Genomic DNA, 22,392 nt, shown 5'->3' on the forward strand with positions numbered 1-22,392 from the left:
CCCTACCCACTTAAGTTCATGCGGAAGGCCAGTTCCGCGTGTGCGCTTTGTCCTGTATGTGATATTGTGAGGGAAGCAGACCAGTCCTTGACATGAAGAGACCAGATAACAAACTCTGAGTTAAGACCTTCTGAGGAAATAAGAAAAAAGTCTTTCACCTCTAAACCAATGTAAGGTTCTCTTTAGGCATCTAATTTTGATTTCAATGATTCCTAAACCATGTTCTTGACATTACTCAAGAACTTGAATAATTTTTACAGGCTTTTAATTTGCACCCCTGTCACCAGTAAATGCACTTTCTGATTAAGATTATTGCAATCTGATTTTAAAAACAACACAATAGAGCCATCAATTTCCAAATCATGCGTAATTTTTAATCTCTCCTTCTTTACTAAGTCATGAAATACTGTTGAGTTTTTTAAAATAAAAAAAATGGATTGGAAAAATTATAACTTATCCAGCCTTCTGCAAAGTGCATGAATTTATCTCTGCTCATGTTTTCAGGGTTTTCAGACCTTCCCAACATCCACAACTCCCACCTCTTCATCACAAGCAACGGTCTGCTTCCTCTGCTTCTTATTAGCCACTTGGAGCTAAAGGAGGGGGAAAGGGTTATTATTCTGAGAAGTCCTCCGCCCAGGCACTCCGACTCACCCATATCTTTCCTGTTTAGTACGTAGCACCAAAGGCAATGTATGTTCCTTCTAGAGGAGGAAAAAGATTCCTAAATTCTTCTACAGCTTTTCTCAGTCTCTATTTCTGACCTGTCTTCTGTTCTTTCTTGTGGTGTGGGAAGGAGGCTAGGTGACGGAATAGGACACAAATAGGACACGGGCCTGCAAGGTTCAAGGAAAGAGTCTTGAGTGTTAGTTAATGAATACGCAACCAGAACTCACTTTCCTGCCCTTAACACCCGGGCCACAAGTTCAAATTTAAGGCGACTAGTGTGTTTTAGTGAGTTTGGTAGCAAATAAAGAATTCTTGCCAGATCTGTACAGCGCGTGAAGGGCAGTATCACAGATCAGGGTCTAGGAGGGACCGCCTTAACTCAGAGCCCCCCTCCCTTTTGGGGACGGAGAGGTGGGTTACTGTATCTTTGACATTGGGATTTCCTTTAAGCCTCGTGAAATGATTCTTCTCCAAACTTATTAAATCCGGTTGTGACAGTAAATGAAGGCCCCCAAGGGTTGTCTGACAACTGCTCAGTGAGCGGCAGGCCTTGCCACTAGGGTCACCTCCACCCTGGGTCTGCCTCTGCCACTCCACTAATGCTGGGATTTTTCTCGCCATTCCCACAGGCCCGTGCGGTGTGTTCCCTCCAGACGGCCCGGCTCTGACTCAGGGCGGGACTTGATGGAAAAGAAGTTTCTAAGCAAGCAACATAGTTCCTCCAACTTATTGGAGGAGCCGCGTAGAAGTCAGGCAACAAAAACCAGCCACGGTTTTCTTGCAATCGGCAGTGTTATTGAGACCTGGGAAGTGAACAGTTAGAAGACAAGCCCGCCCCCACATGAGCTCCCTTGCCTGCACTGATAGCTGGTTAGTGCAATTGGTTCGTTATCATTTTGCAGCCATTGGTCGGATAATTTCAAAAATTCATCTGATGGTCAAAATAAAAAAAAATATATTTCTTCAACACACAGCACGACTCTGTCCTTGGTTCTGCCCACGAGGTTCGGAGCAGTTTTAATATTATTTTCAAGCTTTCTCCCTTATTCCTCACGAGATCAAAGTCAGTAACTGAGATTCACATCCCTTAGAGCAAAGAATGAGCTTTAAAAAGAATGGAGAAGCCAGAGAAGTAAACGAAACCCCCTGAGCAGAAACGCCTGAGAGCTCTTTGTAAATTCAGTTACCTCCGGGGAGGGCGGGCGGTCGCTCCGGCCCCGAGCACCCCGCGCGGACCCGCTGCCCTGGGCCGCCTGGCCTCCGAGGGGAACCGCGTTCCCGCTGCGGGCGCAGGAGCCGAGGCTGCGGCCGGAACCGGGCCATTGAGTGCAAGCCAAGCCCGAAGTGAACCGGAAAAGCCGACACTTCTCCGCGGTCTGGTTCTCCACCATGGCCCCCGGCCCCCGAGTCCAAACAGTTTCAATGACTTTGGCAAGGCCGAGGGTCGGTGCGTGCAGCCGCTCGGAGGGGCTGGGAGCTGGGCGCACTCCGCCGCCCCAGCCGGTCTGCCCGCCGGCCCGCTGCGCCCTGCGCGTCCCGCCGCCTCCGGGCCTGGCCTCCGGGCGCCCGATCCGTCCGCGCCCGCGGTCGCCCACCCGGTCATCTGACCTCCGGCCCCCCGCCCGGGCCCGCGGTCCGCATGGCGCTCCTCCCCCTTCTCGTCCCTCCCCGGGTGGACCCAGCGGCGGCCTCAGCCCGCCTCCCTCCCCGCCCGGCTGGGAGGAGGGGAAACGCCGGAGCGTTTGGGGAGGGGGTGCGGGACCCGGTTTAGAGATCAAGTCGCAGGTGGCCGGGAAGTCCCGACGGAAAAGTTTGCGAACAGAACAGTCACTAACAGGCTTGCTGTGACGGCTGGGGTGTAAGGGAAGGGCCCGGCCATCTAGACGGCAGGGGCGAGAACACAGGCCCGACGCCGCGGCTCGCCCCGGAGGGAACCTGAGCATCTTCGCATTCGTTTTGCCTGTCACTTAGAGTTTCCTGGAAAACACCTCCTTAAGCCCATTTTAAACGGGGGCAGGAGGCACCTCTGAGCATCGCCTCCCTAAACCTTTCATGTCCATTGTCAGGGACTGTGATTTTGTGCCCCACCCCCGCCCCCGCCCCCAGAACCTTCCCATGCCGTCGGACCTGTGCTTAGAATTAGCTGGTGTTTCCTGCTGGCCCCTGGGAAAGCGAGAAGATTTTCTAAACGGGATTCTTCTGTTTGACAGTTTCGGTCCACCTTCCCCTCTCGGCCCCACCCGCCAAGCTGCCCTCTCATCCGGCCCCGATCTCCCTGTCCAGCCAACGAGGGGCAGGGGTGGCTGGCCACGGGGCGCAATAACCCGGGGCCTCCGCCAGCCGGTTCCCAGGTCCTGAGCGGAGATGCCCAGACACGCGCCCCCCCCCCCCGCCTTTGCTTGGTGGGGTGTACGCTTCCCTGCTTCCCCCACCCCCCCATCCATTCCGTCCTCCCTCTCCCTCAGCCTCAGACCAGATCCTACAGGCGCCGGACAGGTTTCCTGAGCTGAGCCTCCATACCACGCTGAGAAAATGCCAAGAAGAGGTCGGATCCCGCATTAGGGAATCAGAGACTTGTACCCTAAGTCGAGTGATTGCTTCCTTAGTATGGGTTCATTCGGAAGTCATTTTCCGTCCCCCTTTACGTTCGCCCTTAGAGGGGTCTCTCCTTAGTCTCGCAGAGGGAACCCCGCCAGGCGTTCAGCGCCCCGGTGTTGGTGTTGACTTTGGCGACGGGGAACGCGGAACGACATCCCGCGGAAACTGGCGACCTGGAGGGGCCGCCTGATGTTACAAACCCAGCTCTCTCTCTCTCTCTCTCTCTCTCTCTCTCTCTCTCCCCCCCCCCCCCCACGAGGGCTATAGGCCCTGGTGAGCCGCAAGGTCAAGGCTGGGGCGCGTAGCTGGTACTGGGTAAAAGCCAGAGGGAGAAAGGAGGCTGTGAATCATGCAAAGACTGAATGGGGTCGGTTCCTGTTGCATGGGGTGGGGGGCGGGGATGGGGGAGAACTCCTCTACCTAACCCTGTGATTCACAGTTTCTCAGGAATTTACATAATACAGGGGTAGATGTAAACCTAAAGGACAAAAATAATAATCCAACAGCACTTTTTCCATTTTCGCACCACGGGCCTGGATATGTTCCCAGTGTTGGCACATGAGCTGATTTCCAGAGCCTTTTACTCATGACGGGGAATAACGGAGCTCTCACACCCCGGTAGAAAGGAGAGGGAGAAGGGGAGAGGAAAGGGAGAGACAGAGAAGTTGCCTTTAATCACACTGATGCTGATTTCTTACTAATGGCAAAGGAGCTTTTGGAATGAAAACGATAAACTGTGTGCCAAAGGTGGGGAGCATGATAATAATTGGGGTGCCTCGCGTTCCAAAGGACCTGTTCCCTGTTTATTTGACTGATGTAAACGCTTTATTTGAAAAGCAACGCCATTACCCTTTGATATTAATAGAAAATTCCAATTTACTATTTCCCCAAATAAGTGAGGGGCCACGCCTACAGAAAGAGTGGCACCCCTATGGACTGGGCTCTAACCAACTAACTCACATACAGGAAGGAGAAGTGAAACGTAGCAGCTACAGAACACACATGATTGCTGTTGCTGCCTTAATGATTAGATTTTCCTCCCTGCATTTGAACTCAGACCCCACTAGTAAATTCGAATTCTGGAGCCCTGCTTTCGGTGTTCCCTTAAGGACTTTCTTTGGAACTCGGGGCGAGAGGAAATCCAGGGACAAGGCCTGTGGGACCCAGTGTCTCCTTATATTAGCCTGGAGGGCCACAGTGGCTCGAGTTCGCTTTGGTCTTGGTCTGGACCTCTGCCAAGTGGGTCCAGCCCCAGACCTGGGTGAGCAACGGAGCCCTCCCCTCTAGTTTCAGTGGAGGGTGGTGGTCCCTGGAGATGGGTAGCGAAAGGGCTTTCTTCCTCTTTCTCCTCCTTCTGCATCTGACTATTATTCAGGCTTCCTTTTTCTCTGCAAAACCCGTGTGCAAAATTGGCCATACTCTCTAACTCTCACTCCAGCCCACTGGTAGTTTGCAGTTGTTATTTTACATTCATGTTTAGAGCTTTTAAGTAAACGTGTATGGGCAGGAACTTAAGAGGAGAAAGTGTCCATTTTTTTAAAAAATATATTTTATTGATTTTTTACAGAGAGGAAGAGAGAGAGAGATAGAGAGTTAGAAACATCGATGAGAGAGAAACATCGATCAGCTGCCTCCTGCACACTCCCCACTGGGGATGTGCCTGCAACCCAGGTACATGCTCTTGACCGGAATCGAACCTGGGACCTTTCAGTCTGCAGGCCGATGCTCTATCCACTGAGCCAAACCAGTTTCGGCAAGTGTCCATTTTTTTTTAAGTACACAGTGAATTCTGCCCCCATGTGACCCCCAACTCTCCCCTTAAAGGGTACAATATAATCCCCTTTCCTCCTAACCGGACCATCCCTTTAAAGCTGGATTCTTCAACTATGTGTTCAAATCAAGAACAAACTTTCCTGCTTTCTAAGAAAGTTCTTCCCAAGTACTCCCACCATCAGTTTGTCCGGACATGTTGATAGCAGCGTGTTTCAGCGCCGGAGAGCCACGCAACCGGTGGGCAGAAAGGCTAGTGGCAGTTCCCCTTTGCCTTCAATAGCTTGTCTGTAAATGGGACTATATCAAAGCCCACTCTATTCTTGAGAGGCCTTGGGGATTGAAAAGACATTTAAAAATAAAAACTACACATGAAAAGTCATCTATCACCTTATCAAAACCTTAAGCTAGAAACTCTTCCAAAATATTTTTCAGACAACTGTATTTAAAAAACAGCCCTTCTCAGTGATTTGATTTCTGGTTATTTGCAAGGAAATGTTAAAATACACATAGGCAACCACGTTTGCTACGTTTGTTTTTCTTACAGCCTGGAGGACTTCCTTTATCATACCTTGGGGCCCTGCTCACCCACGTTCAGTCCTGCCTTCCCCAGGGGGCACTTTCTTCCATAGATTCACACATTGAATTAACCTTTTATAAAAGCCTTTCAAAAATCCGAGTTTGATTAACCCAGATTTCATCTCTTTAGAAGCAGTGATGCATTTTAAAAATTAACCATTTTTTGATACACTCTCCTAATGACCTGAAATGACTCACCTAGCAATTAATTACACAATGTAACAAAAACCTGGGCAGTTTGAGTGAGTGGCAATGAATGAGCTTCTTCAATACAGCAACTCTGTCATGTGTTTTTAAAAATTATGACCCAGCTTTGGGGTGTGTGTGTGTGTGAGGGTGGGGGTGGGTAGGACCTAGCAAAAGCCCTAACCTGGCCTTTCTCCTGTTTCACTTTCCACTTTTTGAAATCCAGTTCGTTTAGATTCTGACTTTTTACTACATAGCCCCTCTTTCGTTAACCTTTTCCACATCCTTCCCAAAATCTCTTCCCAAAGTCACAATTAGGTGTGCTTCCTTGGAATTTCAAGGAAATGCCCTAAACAACAAACCTCAGCACTTTAATTGTTTTCCTGCCAATCACACCCCAGAGAACTATTACTTACTGGGTGTCAGGAAACAGGCGGTGTTAAAAGGCAAACCAGAATTGATTTAAAGCAGAGAGGGCAGTAATTTGACGCACCACTTTCAATGTTTGCAAAGGCACATGCCATGTGTAGGAGCTCCTTACGCAAGCCTGTGCCAGGGCTAGGGAAAGAGGAACTAATCTGCATGTGGTCCTTGAGTTTGAATCCACTCTTCTCTCCCTCTCCGATGGAGAACCACTGACCCTGGGGATGGACAATGCGGAGGGAGAATGCTGACAAGCCTAGGATATGTTTATTTGCTGGTTTTTTGTATTGCCCACAAATAGGCATACCAGGACATCCACCGTTCATGTGGAGTTGTAAAGTACTGGGAGCTTAAAGGCCTCGTGGTATTCCACAGTCAGGGGCAGGCGGGTGACCTTAAAGGAATGATGGAGAAAGTATTGTATGCCCCTTGCCAAGGGGTCAGTTTCTGCCTCACCCAGGCCTAGCCCTGTCTGGCCCCAGCACCGTCAGGGAGTGCGTCTGCCTCTCCACGGAGGTGCTGGGTTGCGACCAAGGAGCACCCCCCCCCCACCCCAGGCCTTTAGTTATTGGCTTGTCCTCCGGCCTAGAAGGGCTGCCAGTTCAGTACTCAATGCTCCCTAAGAGTTTTGGCTCAGCTATCGCAGCGCCTTTCCTCTTGGATCTCTCTCTCTCTCTCTCTCTCTCTCTCTCTCTCTCTCTCTCTCTCTCTCTCTCTCTCTCTCTCTCTCTCTCTCCTCATTTTCCAAAAGCTGTGTGTGCATCTCTGGTGAGATGCAGGAGGCCTCTTTAGATTGTGGAAAGCATCAATGAATACCAATTTGCCCCTGAAACTCTCTCAAACGAAACCTACTGGGCACAGGCCAGGGCCTGAGAGGCCTCGCTTGTGGCCTGGCACTTCCCGGGTCAAACCCGCCGGGTTGCAGAGCCCCTGACCGTCCTCATCCTCAGGGGGACCAATGACGGTCTCCAGCTGCCTTCTCCCTGAACTGCAGCCCCAGGGGCTGCTCTCAGCGAAGCCGCTGCTCTGGAGACAGGAGTGGGCTTGCCCCTCCCCTCCGCCTCTCCTCCCACTAGGCTGGCCTTGTATATAAATCACCCGGGAGCTGGACCTGTAGCCAGTCCACGCCAGGGGCCAGGGGCGGGGCTGACTGCAGGGCCTGTGCCAACCCGGGAGAGTGGCCGGTGAGACCGGTGAAGGCCTCCCTCATACCTTCTGACCCAGCCCTACTTTAAGAAACAGTTGCCAGCAGCGAGGCTCCGTGGTTGAGTGTCAGCCTATGAACCAGGAGGTCACGGTTTGATTCCCGGCCAGGGCACATGCCCGGGTTGCAGGCTCGATCCCCAGTGTGGGGTGTGCAGGAGGCAGCCGATCAACGAGTCTCTCTCGTCATTGAGGTTTCTATCTCTGTCTCCCTCCCTTCCTCTCTGAAATCAATAAAACTATTGAAAAGGAACAGTTAATAATGGCCACAGCTTCCTATAGGCCTCTCCTCCTTGCAACCGCGTCCCTGTTCAGAGGTGAGAGAACTTGCCCAAGGCCACGGAGCGCAGCCGCGGGGGGAGGAGGCTGCTGGGATTCAAACCCAGGCTTTTCTTGCTCCCCCGCTCACTATGGCGGTTTGGGGGCAGTTCTTTCAATCGGGGTCTTCTTCACTTGGGAAAACATGGAATTCTCCTTCCTCACTTCCTGTTCCCTGCGGAGTACACGCTGACACTCGGTGCCCACTTCTCCCTTCAAACGGTCGCGTGTGGCACCGACAAAGGCCGCTGGGGACTCCTGGAAGCCGGGCTCCGGGTCTGTACCTGCTCCGCTCGCTCCCTGGAGTGTCTCACTCCACCGGCACCAAAGGGCAGCGCCAGGCAGCGCTGCATCCCCCCTCATAGCCAACGCGGCGGGAGAGCCTCCCGTGGGGCACCCGCGCCAGGGGTCCCAGCCCCGGGCACAGCCCCATCTGCAGCGAAGTTCTGGGCGGACTGCACCGGGGCCTCCCCGAGGGTCCCGGCGGCCCGCGAGACGACTCGAAGGGGGAAAGCAGACCCTCTCCCCACCGGCTCCGCACGGGACCGGGCAGGGCGTGGGAGGGGCTCGTTGTAAAGGCGGTGGATACAGTCCTCCGGGCCCCGCACCCCAGGCCTCCAGATCCCGCACTAGCCGCGGGGGAGGGGTGGTGCAGGGCATGCGGTGCGGCTGGGGCTGCGGTGAAGGGCGCGCGGGGCGCACCAGGTGGCTCTGCCACCAGCGACGTGAACATCTCAGGAACATGGATCTTTCAGCTCCCTTTAGACCTATCAGCTCCCATTAGGAGCCCGGACCGAGAAGTTTCCACGGTCTATATCGGCAGAAATAAAAGCGACCAAGCTCTTCCTCTACTCGCCCCCTTCGGGTCCTTCTACAAGCGGGTGGCGGGAGGGGCTCGGGGAGGCCGGGGCTGCGTCCCGGGGGCGCGGGGATCCCACAGACATCCTTGGGCCCAGGGCCCCCGGCCTGGGATCGCTGCGGGTTTCCCCGAGGAGGGGGGGCAGCGGGAAGGGGTCCCGGGGGTTCCCTGAGCCGCGAGAGACGTGTGACCTCTTTTCCATTCAAGCGCACCTACCAGGGCTCAAGGACCCCTCGCCCCGGGCCGCCTCGGGCGAAGGAGGGCGGCGTCGGTCCCACTACGACCCTGGGGGCGGGGTGGGAGTCCGGAGACACTGCAGCGGCGTTTACTGCAAAAGTAGCAAGAAATCCTTTCTCCGGAGGAGGGACAATGAGCAAGAACTAAAGGGAATTCAAGTGGAAAAGCCGTGAATGCAGGAACGACCCACACCCGGAGCCCAGAGGTTGACACGAAGCTCTGTGGTTGTCTCCGTTGGCCGGAGAGAGTCTTTTCATGATTTTTCTCCAAGTGTTTGGAGAAATCTCCCTTCCAGACGTGTTACTTAACAAACCCGCTGCGCCCGGACTTGAGACGGTATTATTTTTTCCAGCGACACTCACCAAACTGTGCAGAGAATGCCTTTTTTTTTTTTTTGCCCTGCCCCAAGGCCATTCAGGAGGGGAGCGCCATTTCTTTGGGGTTAAAAACTGATTTTCACTTCAACATCTTTCACTGCAAGACTTGTTAGGTTTCCGATTAAATTCCTTTTAAAAAATGATACCCTAAAAAAAATAACACGTGGCTTCCTCTAATAGATGCTTGGGTATTCACCCAACAGTCACACACACCAACTTATGAAGTCATTTCAAGCAATTTGCAGTTATGTTGAAGGGCATTTCTGGGTAGGAAACCACAAGCAACTTTTCCGTCTTTTTCAGGGTTGTTTTATAAGTTTCTCTTTACACACCTTTCTTGGGCTGAAAGGATAGTCTTTGGTCCTCATACCTGCTTTTGTTATCCTCACTGTGGGGCGCCAGTGGAGGTTGGAATGGGAAGGGAGCTTTTAGGAATCTGGGTACCAAAGGGCAGGGAGCACCCCAATCTAGAGAGAAGCTAGGAGAGGCTGACCAGCAAAGAGGGCCATTAGGGAGGTTAAGTGGGTGAAGCCAGCAGCAAGGCCCTCCCGCAGGCTCCAAGTACTTTCCCCTGAAACACAGGCTTTCCCCTTTATTGCTAAATTCCACATGCACTCATGGTTAAGAGCAGTTCACCAGTCATTCATACTTTAGGACAAAATGGGCCAACTGCACTGAGATGAACTGTATCAAGGAAATAGACAGGTTATTGAACAGAAAACAAGGGTGGGTAATTTCTAAGCCTAGAGCAGTTTGGGCTGTGTAGCAAGCCCCAAGCTTGGGGACTTAGGGGAGCATGACTGGACACCTGAGGGCTTGAAGAAAGGGTGGTCCTGAGCCTGAGGGTGGAGAGAGAGGGAAGGACAGCATTCCAAGACAAACTCCCTTTCAAAATTGCTGAGCGGTAGAGTTAGTCTCTAACCCAGAAAGGGGGAGAAACCTCCTTTCCTGTTGACCTTGTACCACAGGGTCTTTTACCCCTGGGACCCAGAAGTTGAGTGAAAACAATATTATGTAACTAGAGGCCTAGTGCACAAAATTTGTGCAAGAATAAGCCTTCCTTCCCCCCTGTAGGCAGCACCGGCTACCCTCTGGCACCAGGGACCCGGGCTTCCCTCACAGCCCCGGCTTCGTCCGGAAGGTTGTCCGGAAGAAAGTCCGGTCTAATTACCATATTATGCTTTTATTATTATAGATAACTTGGATGAAATAGATCGTTATGGGCTAATCTGGGTACCAAGCCATCGTTTGTAATGCCAATGGTGGAATGAATTTAAAAATCCAAGAAGTTTCACTTCCAAAGTTTTGAAACTTAAGTTTACATAAAATTCAGGGATAACTCCACTTATTTTGCATTAACGTACTTAATGGAAACATTACGTATGAATGAATGCAGTAGCAAACATGCCAACATATTTTAGAAAAAAATACAAAAATAAAAATTCATAGGGAATTACAAAGCACACTACTGTTATTTATCTATCAAAATTGTTGCAAGAAAATACTTTGGGGGGAGAAATAACTGTTAATTAATAAGTCAATTGCTAGTTAACAGTACCAGCATTCCTAGTATTAACTAATTACTAGTTACCATTAATTGCTAGTGTTAACTAATAATACACAATATCTAAGTATGTAGTCAACATTACCGTTGCTATGGAAAAATGCTGTCCTAGTACTAAGTCTTTTAACAAATGTGTGTGCCTACTAGGTGCAAAGCAGTGTTAATTTTTTACTCATTTGATTGTGAACGAGACAAAAAATTAAGCAAGAAACAAAACAGAGCCAAATTGTTATGATGTTTGTAATACTGCAAACATTTTTTACTGCATTTAATCTATACAAGTCTAATAAATACAGAAGTGCTTATGACTAAATGGGTTTTTATTGCCTGCAAGCTCTTACAAGTAGGAGAATAAAGTATATTGATGGCAGCACACTCACTAACCCACACTTTGGGATTTTTTTTACATTTGAAAAAGAAATGTTCAGAATGGAACAAGACACAGGACATTGGGTAATCTAGCCTTTATTTGGCTTTGGCAGTCCTTTAAGCCCAGGAATATACCTGCAGGCCAATTCAGAGTACTAAGAACCAAGGTTAATGTTTTCTCAGACGTCACAACAATGACAAATTAATTATGAAACAAACCTTGCACATAGATGATAAACTGTCCACACCACTTTAACACGGGTACGGCAGAGCTGGCAGAGTGAACAGAAGTGACTTCTCACAATGTGGTATTATGAGACATACTCACTTCATACACAGGACACTATTTGATGTGATTACAGAAAAAAAAAAGTCAACTAAGAAAATAGTTCTAGTCACAAACAGAGCCAAAGCTCATATTGGGTCAAGCAACACAAAAATGGCTGCTCTTCTTAAAAACAAAACAAAAACTTGGCAAACTTGACATTTTCCCCTTTATTTCTGCTTCCAGGTTTACTTTTGAAAATGTGGAGTGAAAGACAAGCATTTTTATTTGGTCAAACACTGTAACTACAAGGACCAGGTACAAAATAAAGCCATGTCAAGGACCTGCTCTCTTCTACAAGCTGCACACCCTCAGGCTTCCTCTTCTTCGTCACTGTCCTTCATGGTAATGCCCTGAAGTCCGCCTCCTTCTGAAACAGAGGCTGTAGCCTCCTCCACTGTTAACCGCCTGTGCACAGTGTCGTAGGTCTTACTGTTCAGTGTGCCTTCCAACACACCCTGCAATCGAAAGTCCCTATAGGTTTTCTGAAGGATAAAGAGAAACATTGTTTAGACCACGTATGGATTATATGTGTGCAGGTATATTCGGATGTCTATCCTATATAATAAAAGTGTAATATGCTAAGTGTCTGACCGTTTGGTCAACCGCTTGAACAGTCGCTATGATGTGCAGACACTCCAACTGGTAAGTTAGTTTGCTGCTGGGGTCCGGCCAATGGGGACTGGGCCAGTAGAGCCAGATATGCCTGGGAGCCCTCCCATAGTCCCTCCCCGGCTGGCCGGCCCCTATCGGCCCCCATCGGGACTGGGCGAGATGGCCTTGATTGCTGGCCAGTTTGAGGGACCCCACCCATGCACGAATTCGTGCACCAGGCCTCTAGGATGTACATAAACACAATCAGCATTTCCAAAATGATCTTGGGCAATCCATGAATAGCTTCAGATTATCAGTGATCTTGTTGGTGTATTTCTAGGGAGAAAATGAAATGAGAGACTTCGGATAGAGCTATTTAACCTAGAATCACTATAAATAGACCAAAACGTTTTAACTATCAGATGATAATTGAGCTTTCCTCCAAAATATTACTAATTACATAGGATTTACTATTTGGATAACTTGTAACAAGATAAAATTATATGTTCTGATATATATATTTAATACGAAAAGAATCCTTAGTATTACATTTGAGGAGACTTTCCTTTAATACTTAAAAATACATCACATTTTATAAAATGCATTAGTTTTTTGGGGGAAGGTGTATGGAGGGCGAAGATTAATACTATTATTAGTAAAAGAAGTTTGTAATTTCACCGCTTGTGAATTATAAAATTTATTTATATGTAACAAGGGATACAATTTTGTGTACACCTAAATGTCTATGCATTCTGTCCTTTCCTTTTGAAATTCCCTTGGACTGAATTGTCAAATTCTGGCATAAAGCTCTCATAGATGGGCTAATAAAATATGTATTTACATCTTTTGTGAAACAGTAAGTTATAATTTGGTGTGTTATATGTCAAAAATAGAATACCGTGATATTGTTTCTACAGTGATTCTCAAAAACAACAAGAACAACCGAACTCTGGGTTCTGTGACACTTCAGATATGTAGCCTGTAAAGCTTCCCTTAATTTCACTTTCCCCTTATGTGTGATTTTCCTCAGATATGATTTTTCTATGACTAAACAACACAGGTATTTTAGTGTTGATAATTAAAGTTGTAGAAAGAAATTGAGAATTAGTTCAACGGGGAAACAAAGAACAAATGAAGATTTCCATTCTGTTGAGGCACTTCTAAGGCCATTTTTTAACCTAAATATCTTTAAATATAATTTAACTGTCCTATATTAGTTTTAGAATATCAAGCAGTCAGATTTCAACGAACTGGCCCCAAAGTATCTTCTATACATATCAATATGCCACTGATTGCTAATGGTCATCTTTTTTTGGGGGGGGGGAAGAGGGGAGTTTTGCATTTAATAGATGAATACTTAGTAAAATAAGAAGGAATGTTGTACTTGATGGCACAATATTATAACTCCAACATCTGGAAATTAACATTAGAGGATGTTTGATTTCACTCACCACAGTAGAAGGCAAATTTACTATTCAGATGGTTGAGCTAAAGGAGCTTCTTCACATGAGGTGAAAGTGCTGACAGATGATATCTGATTCCCCTTGATATAGATACTGGCCTACTAACAGCCTTCTGGATACAAGGTAGTGGGCTCATTGCTATTTGCATATTTTATCTTCCTGTCTTATTTCATCTGACTTATGCCCCATGTTGCTACACCAAGTTTCAGAAGTGATTTGTCAAAAGTAAGTATGGAGGGTGAATACTTTTTTTTATTTGGAATTATCAGTGGTTAGAAATAAAATTCATATTTGAAAAGTCCACCAAATCTAAAAAGAAGCTGAACTGTGAGGAATACTGTATAGAATCTGAAGTTAGTATCGCAACAGCAAGCAACATTTAGATGCAGAGTGTAGTTTTCTTCTTATGTGATCAGAACTATTTTTACTTGGATTCTAATATTTTAAGACACAAACAACCCTCCATCCTCATCTCTTTCTAAGATGGTACCTTAGTAATAATACATCAAAATTTGTGATCATTTATATGAAAACCCATGAAGTAACTCTGAAAGGTAAGTTTTGTCTAAAGAATCCAGTAACTGAAATACATGGTATTACAACCATAGAGATCTGTGTTCAAGCCTATAAGTGTCTAATAGATTAAAATGATATCAAACACCCAAATTTTCATCTACAGATGACCTATCTGGTCTAAAATATTATTGCTCCACTGATAATTATATATGTGGCTTGTGAATCCTACTTTCTTATTTTATGGAATGACTTTCCTTAGACTTAGTTTGATTATCAATACGTTAGCAGGGACAGATTTGTATTGTGAAGGCTTTCTAACGTAGATATAATTAAGACTCCACTTCCTTGTTTTATTAGCAAGTGATCAGCAGTTAGGGGCAGGTACCCTTGCAATCTCTCTCTTGTTTTAGAATTCATAAAATGTTATTTACACTTGGATAGCCTCTGTGGCTGCCAGGGAAGGTCTGCTTGGCTCTTATTTAAGCTAAGTGTCTGCCATTGGGTGCTGCTCACTTGCCTTTTCTCCTAGTAAAAGAGGCAGCTGCTTTATGTTAACTGATTTGAAATGTCACATGGCCACTAGAGAGAACACAGTCCACCATTTTGATTATATGAGGATTCGATTTTTTCCCTCCCCAAGTAAATCATTCTGATGTTAAAACTTTGCAAATAGCTTCTGAGTCCTAAACATTTTGTGAAAATCTTACTAGAATTAGTTGGGTTTTGTTTTTGGGTGTTCTTTTTTTGCAACTTAAATAAAGCAAGTAATGTCTAAGTATCTTTGTGGGACAAAGTCGGCTCTCATGTAAATGTAGGTGGTGTCTGGGTCTCCAGGGGCAGAGAACAATGACAATGCTTGTGAGTAGTAAGGACTAAGTTGCAAAGGTGGAGGACCGTGACTCCTGGGGAGAGCGAGCTACTCTGCTGCCACATGCAGGCCAAGTGTAAGGGATTTGGATGAAAGGAAAGCCTATCAGCGGCCTTCACAATTCCATACAATTCTCCTTAAATTCATTGGAAAATGATTATTATAAACATGACCATATAGGTTTGAAAAATGATGAATTTATGTCTGAAATTGGTTAAAGTCTCTTTATAGTCAAAGTAGGAAAAAACCATTAGAACACTAAATTATTAATTCATCCTGATTTTTTATTGTGAAAATAATTAATTTAAATTATTAAATAAAGCCCTATGACTTGAATAAATATATCGATCAGCCCAAGAAAGCATTGGCTGAATCTGCTTGTGAAAAACAAAACATTGGAAGTCAAACATATTCATGAAATTTAATACCATACTTATCAGTCTTAGCTATTGGCAGCTATAATGAAAAATATGTTAAAGTTAAGATAAATCGATTGGCTTAGAGTACAATGGAAGTGTCACTGTAAAATTCAAGAAAGCATTAATTGTTATTTTCTGCTAAAACATTTACTGGTGATTGATTTTTAATTGCAATGACTTGAGAATATGAGAAAAGGAATAATTTTGAAAGAAATAAATGATGGGCTAATTGAAAAGACAAAAAAGAAGCTAAGTTAAAAAAAAAGGTTTTTGTTATAAAAACAAAGTAAAGAGCTGAATCTATCAACTAATATTAATTGATTGAATATGTAACTTCTGACACCCTAAACCCAGTGGACATCAGCTTGAAAATGAGGCTGATCATAAGGGCAGCCAGCTAATCCCAACAGTATAGACTGCAACCTTCACATATACATATTTTTAGAAGGTAAGAACCAGATTATCCTGATTCTCTTTTATGAAAGACAAACTTCATCTGAAAGCTCTCCTCATCACATTTATAGAAACAAGGAAGAAACAATAAGGAAATTAAGGCAAATGTGAACACGTCTTAGTGTGCTTTCAGTTTCTTTGTAAAATAAATAATACCTGGTAAGAAGTGTCCTGGAAGAAATGTAATGTGTTAGTAGGTGGCTATCATGTGACTTGTTATTTTTGACTAATCATGACTGCTATTACCGTGCCATTATAGATCTGGTTCTATGTGCCAGGTTTGCCAACTTCTTACTTTGGAACAGAACTTTTTTATTTGTGGGTCTTTCCAATCTGTGATAACCTGTATGTCTATGGCACAAAATAATTTGCATTCTAATTAGATTGCAGGAACCAAGAGAATGATGGGAAATATTTTAATGCGGAAAAAACTTCCTTTAATGATGTAACAGTAGTTCTTAAACTTGAACAACTACAGTATATCCAGATTGCTGGGCCCTGCTCTCAGAGTTTCTGATTCAGTAGATCTGGGGTTAGATAACTAGTCAGCATGTCTAGAAAGTTCCTAGGTGATGTTGATAATGCCAGGTCAGGAATGACACTTTGAAAATCAATGTGTATACGTGAGTGTGTATGTGTGTGCATGAACATATACACATATGCACACACATAACCATGCACATACATAAAAATACATATGTGCACACACACATAGGCACATATGTAATTATACATAACTTTATGTATGTGTGCATATGTAGGTATGTACTAATTTGATAAATGGTACGAAGATTGAAGTAAAGCTTCTGTTCACTAAACATAACATATGCTGTTACCTTTTCTCTTCAAGAGCAAAAGTCAAAATGGACGTGATGACATCTGTTAGTTTTGATGGTCCCCAGCACTGAAGCTGATGATCCTTACATATAGGAAGAGGCATGCTTCCAAAGAGTTCAGGCAGTGACAATGCATTACTTTTGTGTCAGGATATAACAAAAGAATGGAGGCTCTCCTTATCCTATTGTCAAATGAAAAAAGCCCTCCTAATGATATATGATCCCAGTAAATAGGGAGGGAATACATCATGAGAAAACATTTCTATACCTAAGAAAATACAAAATTATTGTGGACCGCCTACCTTCAGGTAAATGTGCTAGGGGTTTTCTGTATGTTATGTAAAATTGTGATTACTTGATAACAACGTATTTTTTATTTATTAGAGCAAAGAAGATAAGTTTACATTTATTGAGTAATCTAACTGAAAATGGAAATAAACAGCAGCACATCACTGCTGACAGTGCTGTTTGAAAAGTACTTAAACCCACGGAGTCGCATCAAACCAGATGCTTTATTTGTATGCCAATATCTTGTCATTACTCTTTCTAGCTCGCTGGGCAATTCACATCCACACACATTTTGTTTACCTTCACGATCTTGATGAGCGTCTTCAGTTGGTAAATATGAAGCTGAAGGTCTAATCTGTCCGCCAGCCACACACAGATGACTTTCATGGAACTGCTGTACCATTGCTGGAAGGAGGGATGGGGGCAGAGGGGAGGAGAAGAGGAAAGAAAAAAAAACCTCTGCAGTGTTCATGTAACAGATTCGGTAATGAGGGGGTAATGAACACTCCGAAATGACCACAGATCAGCACTTGAAGTCAATAACGCTATAATTTCCTGTTAACAGAATTGTATGTTTAGCTAGAGAATCTGCTAAGCTGACCTGGCCCGTTCTTCCCATGAATGAACATTACAGGCTTTCAGCAGTAACATAGTCATGGGAAACAGTGTTTTCGCACTTGCTGCCTACTGGCCTGCTTTGCAATTTGTAGGTAACAATGGGTACTAAATTCACGTTATGGGACTGAACAAACTGCCAAATAGCAGGAAAAAAACAGGTAAATAATTTTCAAAGGAAAATTTGCCATTAGCTTGTATGTTATGTAAAAATCCAAGAGTAGGTGCATTATGCCCTAATGCATGTAGGCAATGCCTAGAAATGACATTGTGAAGGAGTGATGGCAAAAACAGCCACAGCTCACAGAACTACAATCCTCAAGCACACATGTACCTGCTATTGATTGTCAAGTATTTGCCAAAATCTTTTAAAACCACCTCAAATAAAAATTTCAGGTCGTAGGCATGAACATCATCAGGATGGAATTCTTGTGACTTGTTTTTTCCTCGTGTCTTATAAGAGTCACAAAACAGCTGTCAGTTGAAAGGAAAGTTTCTGTTCCATTTTGCGAGGGTTTTGGATGGTTCATTTACCTCTGTTTATTACAACTCTCTTTAGGGGAAAACTGAAATTCTTCTTTAATGTAATTTCCTATTCATCTTTAATGTCTGCAAGTGTAGCAAAAGGAGGGATTTTGTTCCAGTTGTCAAAGGCAATCTGTCAGTGGTGACATATTAAGAGATTCAATGACTACCATGCGCCAAGCACGGTTTAGGTGATTCTGTAAGAATAATCATGCTACTCGTTCAGGTAACCATGAGAAATACCCGTCTATTCAGCACTTAGGAGATGATGAGAGTTTTTGAAAGAGAAGAAATCTCGTACCTTGTTTGTATACAAAACATAGTGACACTACAGGTCACACACGTATGCATATGTTCGTAGGTATTGGAACATAAAAAAAACTTAAATATTTCTCTTCACATAATAAAACAGTAAGTGCAACTTCTAAGAGAAACCTCAAGGGATACAAATAAGTCTGAAATTTATCTGGACTTGTAGTAACATTGTTCTAATAAAATTTAGTATAATAAATGGTATTTTAAGCATAAGTTAAGAATGAATTTGGTTTCATATTCATCAGACTTCTTTCTATTGATTTGTTAGTACACTGAACATACATGTTTAAAATGAGATAAGCTAGATAAAATGAAGAACTGATTTACTAAATACTGTGATAGCAAATGGATGAGTGAACATTTTAAAAATTGGTTAGACTATGATCTTTAAAAAATATATTATTCATGTATCTAATTTCGCTCTTTTCTAAAGATTACTTTCTTAATTTTAAGACATGTAAAATTATCAGAAATAAGTTTTATAAAATGAGACAAATTCCTAAACTCTTAAAAAATGAACTGCTAATGAATTCAGTACTTCAGCTGACATATTACATCTAAAATATTTTATAATCTCTTTATTTCTGATACCATTTAAATTCTATGCTTTCTTATTTCAAATTATTTTTAGTCTTAACTTCTTGAGTTCTATTTTAATACAGGTAAACACTCACCGGACTGGTGATACTTAAGACCCTTACTCCTTCCTTCATAATTTGAAAGCTAAAATATACTAGTAGTCATGATGGTTATGACTCTTAAATACTATTCCTTCTGCAGGGGATAATAAAATTTTCTTTTTGTTGGGGGAGGGAGGACAAAATATGATAAATTGTACAAAGTCTAGCATAACATACTAGTTAATCTCTCTGTGCAGGTACTATAAAAATGGTAAGTTGTACAAATTTGAGAAAAATGAAAATACTTTCTTAAATTACTTCATATGTATTTTTTCTTAAAAAAAATCCTTACATAATTTAAAATTAATTTTACTTCATTTTTCTATTACATATGAATAATACTAATGGTTATGTGGTAATCAAAAAGACACCTAATGTAACACAGAAATTTATTTTTAATGTGGTAATACCTTTAATAAAAATGAAAAAATTATAATTTTAGAAAAAAAACTATTTTAGAATAAATGATCCAAAGTTAACAAAAACACACACATAAAAACACAGAGAAAAAAGAGAACTACTCTTAAGTAGAATTTTTAATCTCCTTTACCATAATCTTCAAAGGCCAACAAATTATTCTATATAGAAAATTCTATAAGAAAAATGATAGTATCTGGTAAGAATGCATAATTTTGGGTTCCCATGTCAAAGCATTTTGAAGAACTTCAGCTAAATCAAGCAAATGAAGAGAAAGCAGTAGCTCAGTTTGTGTTGCTACTAAGAATAAAGTAACAAAAACAAAAACACTCTCCTTTCTTGTATAGGATGAAACACACACACACACACACACACACACACACACACACACACACACACACACAAAACCACAAAACCAATCTCTAGCATTTTCCTATTTCTGGAGCTGGAATTGATAGTTTTCTCTTTGGGGTGCTGAAGTATGGTGAGTCCTAGGTTTTCATCTTGAGAAAAAAGTCAAAGATAGCAGCTTAGCTTCAGCCCCTGCCCCCACCAAACCAAACCAACCTCCCAAAACAAAGGGAAAACGTTTTGAAAAAGGATGAATGTGCAGTGAAGTCTGAGTGTCCGAAAATGCCCTTTCATTTTGGAAAAGTTATTTTTTTTTAAAGAACTTGGTTGACTATTCCCTTTTCCCGTCAGGGGCTGACAAGGAAGGGGTGCTGTGGCTTGCCCTGGAGCCAGGGCTGTGGCATTATTGCTTTATTCTCTGCTTTGGAATAAAGCAGTCAGTGGATATTCTATCTTTTTTTTTCCCTACACCAAATTCATGACAGCAGCCTACCACGCTAACAAAATATAGATTTTTTTTTCTTTTTGTGGTTCATTCAGCTCCTGTAAGGGCATGTATTACCCACTTCATTTTCTTGAGATATCTCTTTTAAAGCAAAAATAAAAGGAAAGGAAAGGCTAGGGTTGACTCTGTGAGACCCCTGTATTTATTCACACTTATTGTGCATGACTGTAGACTGGTAAATCATATTAGCAGCCCGTCTCCCCATCAAGCTGCTACTTGCTTTCCAGCCCTGGGAAGGTTCAACAAATCAACAGGAGCACGGAAAACAGAACATCAGTCTAATCTAGTGTTTAAGGTGAAGTTTTCAAACCCAATCTAAGAAGATCTTTAGAGCAAGCAACAAGCTGAAGGGCTCAGAAGGTGGTATTGACAATGGAAGAGTGTGGAAATATTGAGAAGCGCAGCACTTGTGCATTTTTAATAACAAGAGGGTCAACAAGGACACAGCTCCCTCCGTGCCCGGAGTTGCCACTGACTATGGAAATTGCCACACCACGGCTATGAGCGCTTGCAGTTCATCAGCTTTCTTAAACAGTTCATCAGCTTTCTTAAACACCCTGAACCCCCTCCGTGGACCTTTAGTCTTGAATTAACAAACCAAAGCAATGAAAGAGGGTGCAGCCTGAATGGCTGGCATTGATCCCCAACTGTGCCACACTACTACAGGCCCTGAAAAATTCTCTCCATTGTCAATAGAAATTGACAAACCTCCTCTCCTAAATAGTGCAGCTGAGCCGGGCGGGATCCTTGCAGCTGTAAAGGGCTCTGCTCTCGGGGCCCCGGAGCACTAACAATGAAACAAGCATGAGCTCTTTGTCAGCCCCAGACTCGGCAATTTTCTAACAAGGATTAAAGTTGTTTCTCTGCAGCGCGGGTGAAAAGAGATTTAGCAACATACCGTGCTTTCTTCATGCAAGTTAAAGAGAAGCAGTTAAGGAATTCCACTCTTCTGTTGGCCGGTGGAGATGCAAAACAAATATACTAAATGCGCACAGGTTCCTTTCCTGCTAATGTATAACATTTTAAGGATGATTCGATTAAGTGTAATGCGTATTGCCCGGAAACCAGCATTGCACATTTATTTGGGAAGTTTTGTTTTTAACAAGTCCAGCTGCTTGCCACCTGCAATGAGGTCTCAATACATACTAATGCACAATGCCTTCAGGCCCTCTGTAGCTGATATTCCTAAATCTGACTCACAAGACCACATAGGGTTCATATATCGAGGCTGCTTCCAGCAAATGATTTCCATCAGAATGTGGCTTCTGATGATGATGGCAAGGTAAAAATAGCCGCTTTGCCAGGGGACAAATCTGTGACATATTTTCTGCTTAAGTGTTTAGCTTTTTATTGATTATGAATTGGTGCAACTAGTTGATCTACTCTCATTTTTCTCCAGCTATGTTCGTCTCAATAGGTGAACAACAGAAAAAATAGAAAAGAACCAACACGTTTTAGTGCACTAACGATATGGAGTGGCTGAACTTCCACAGTAGGCATGTATGTCTTCATCTATTTCAAGATAAGCTGTTTTACAGGCACTGAGTCACTGTGTTGAAATACCATCTAGAAAATCTCACCTTAGAAAAGATGTACCTTTTAAATGCAAGGTTTAATAGAATAAAAACATAATATTCTTGAAATGCTGAAGGTTTTGATATGTTTGATAAATATAAGCCATCCTTTAGGATGACTGGTAGCTTTAGAGAGCAACAAAATACTTAGAGATATTCATGCCTGACAGTTTCACCAGTCTATTAACAAGTACATAGAAATGTGTTATTACGTACACACTGAGTGTTCCTTTTGTCGACCGTACATCTATGTAGTGTAACTAAATTTAGCGCCGCTCACTTCCCATCTCTAAACATTAAAATGCAAAGTTTTTTTTAATGGTAAGTTAGATACAGTGATATCAACATTTCCTCCTCTGTTCAAGGCATCCTGCGAAAATGACCATATTTAGCTTCACAAAACAGACCCCAAAACACAAGCATTTTGGAAGTGTTAAGTGTGAATTTGTTGTTGGCTTGGAATAAGAGTAACGGCTATATGTAAGGAAAACCGAAG

At 43.8% G+C, this 22,392-nt stretch overlaps 1 protein-coding gene across 10 annotated transcripts in view; it reads right to left on the reverse strand.

Moving 5' to 3' along the window:
• Positions 1 to 11,003: 11,003 nt before the first annotated feature.
• CADPS2 (calcium dependent secretion activator 2) overlaps positions 11,004 to 22,392 on the reverse strand; it is a 485,821-nt gene continuing 474,432 nt past the window's right edge. For all 10 annotated transcript variants that reach the window (XM_059711678.1, XM_059711675.1, XM_059711674.1 and 7 more), the window contains 2 exons: positions 17,215 to 17,319; positions 11,004 to 11,962 (listed from right to left, as the gene is read on the reverse strand). In XM_059711678.1, the coding sequence (XP_059567661.1) occupies positions 11,789 to 11,962; positions 17,215 to 17,319 (279 nt within the window). In that variant the 3' untranslated portion in view covers positions 11,004 to 11,788. The remainder of the gene's footprint in view (positions 11,963 to 17,214; positions 17,320 to 22,392) is intronic.

This window comes from Myotis daubentonii, chromosome 10 (assembly GCF_963259705.1).
Source record: "Myotis daubentonii chromosome 10, mMyoDau2.1, whole genome shotgun sequence".
Classification (NCBI taxonomy): domain Eukaryota; kingdom Metazoa; phylum Chordata; class Mammalia; order Chiroptera; family Vespertilionidae; genus Myotis; species Myotis daubentonii.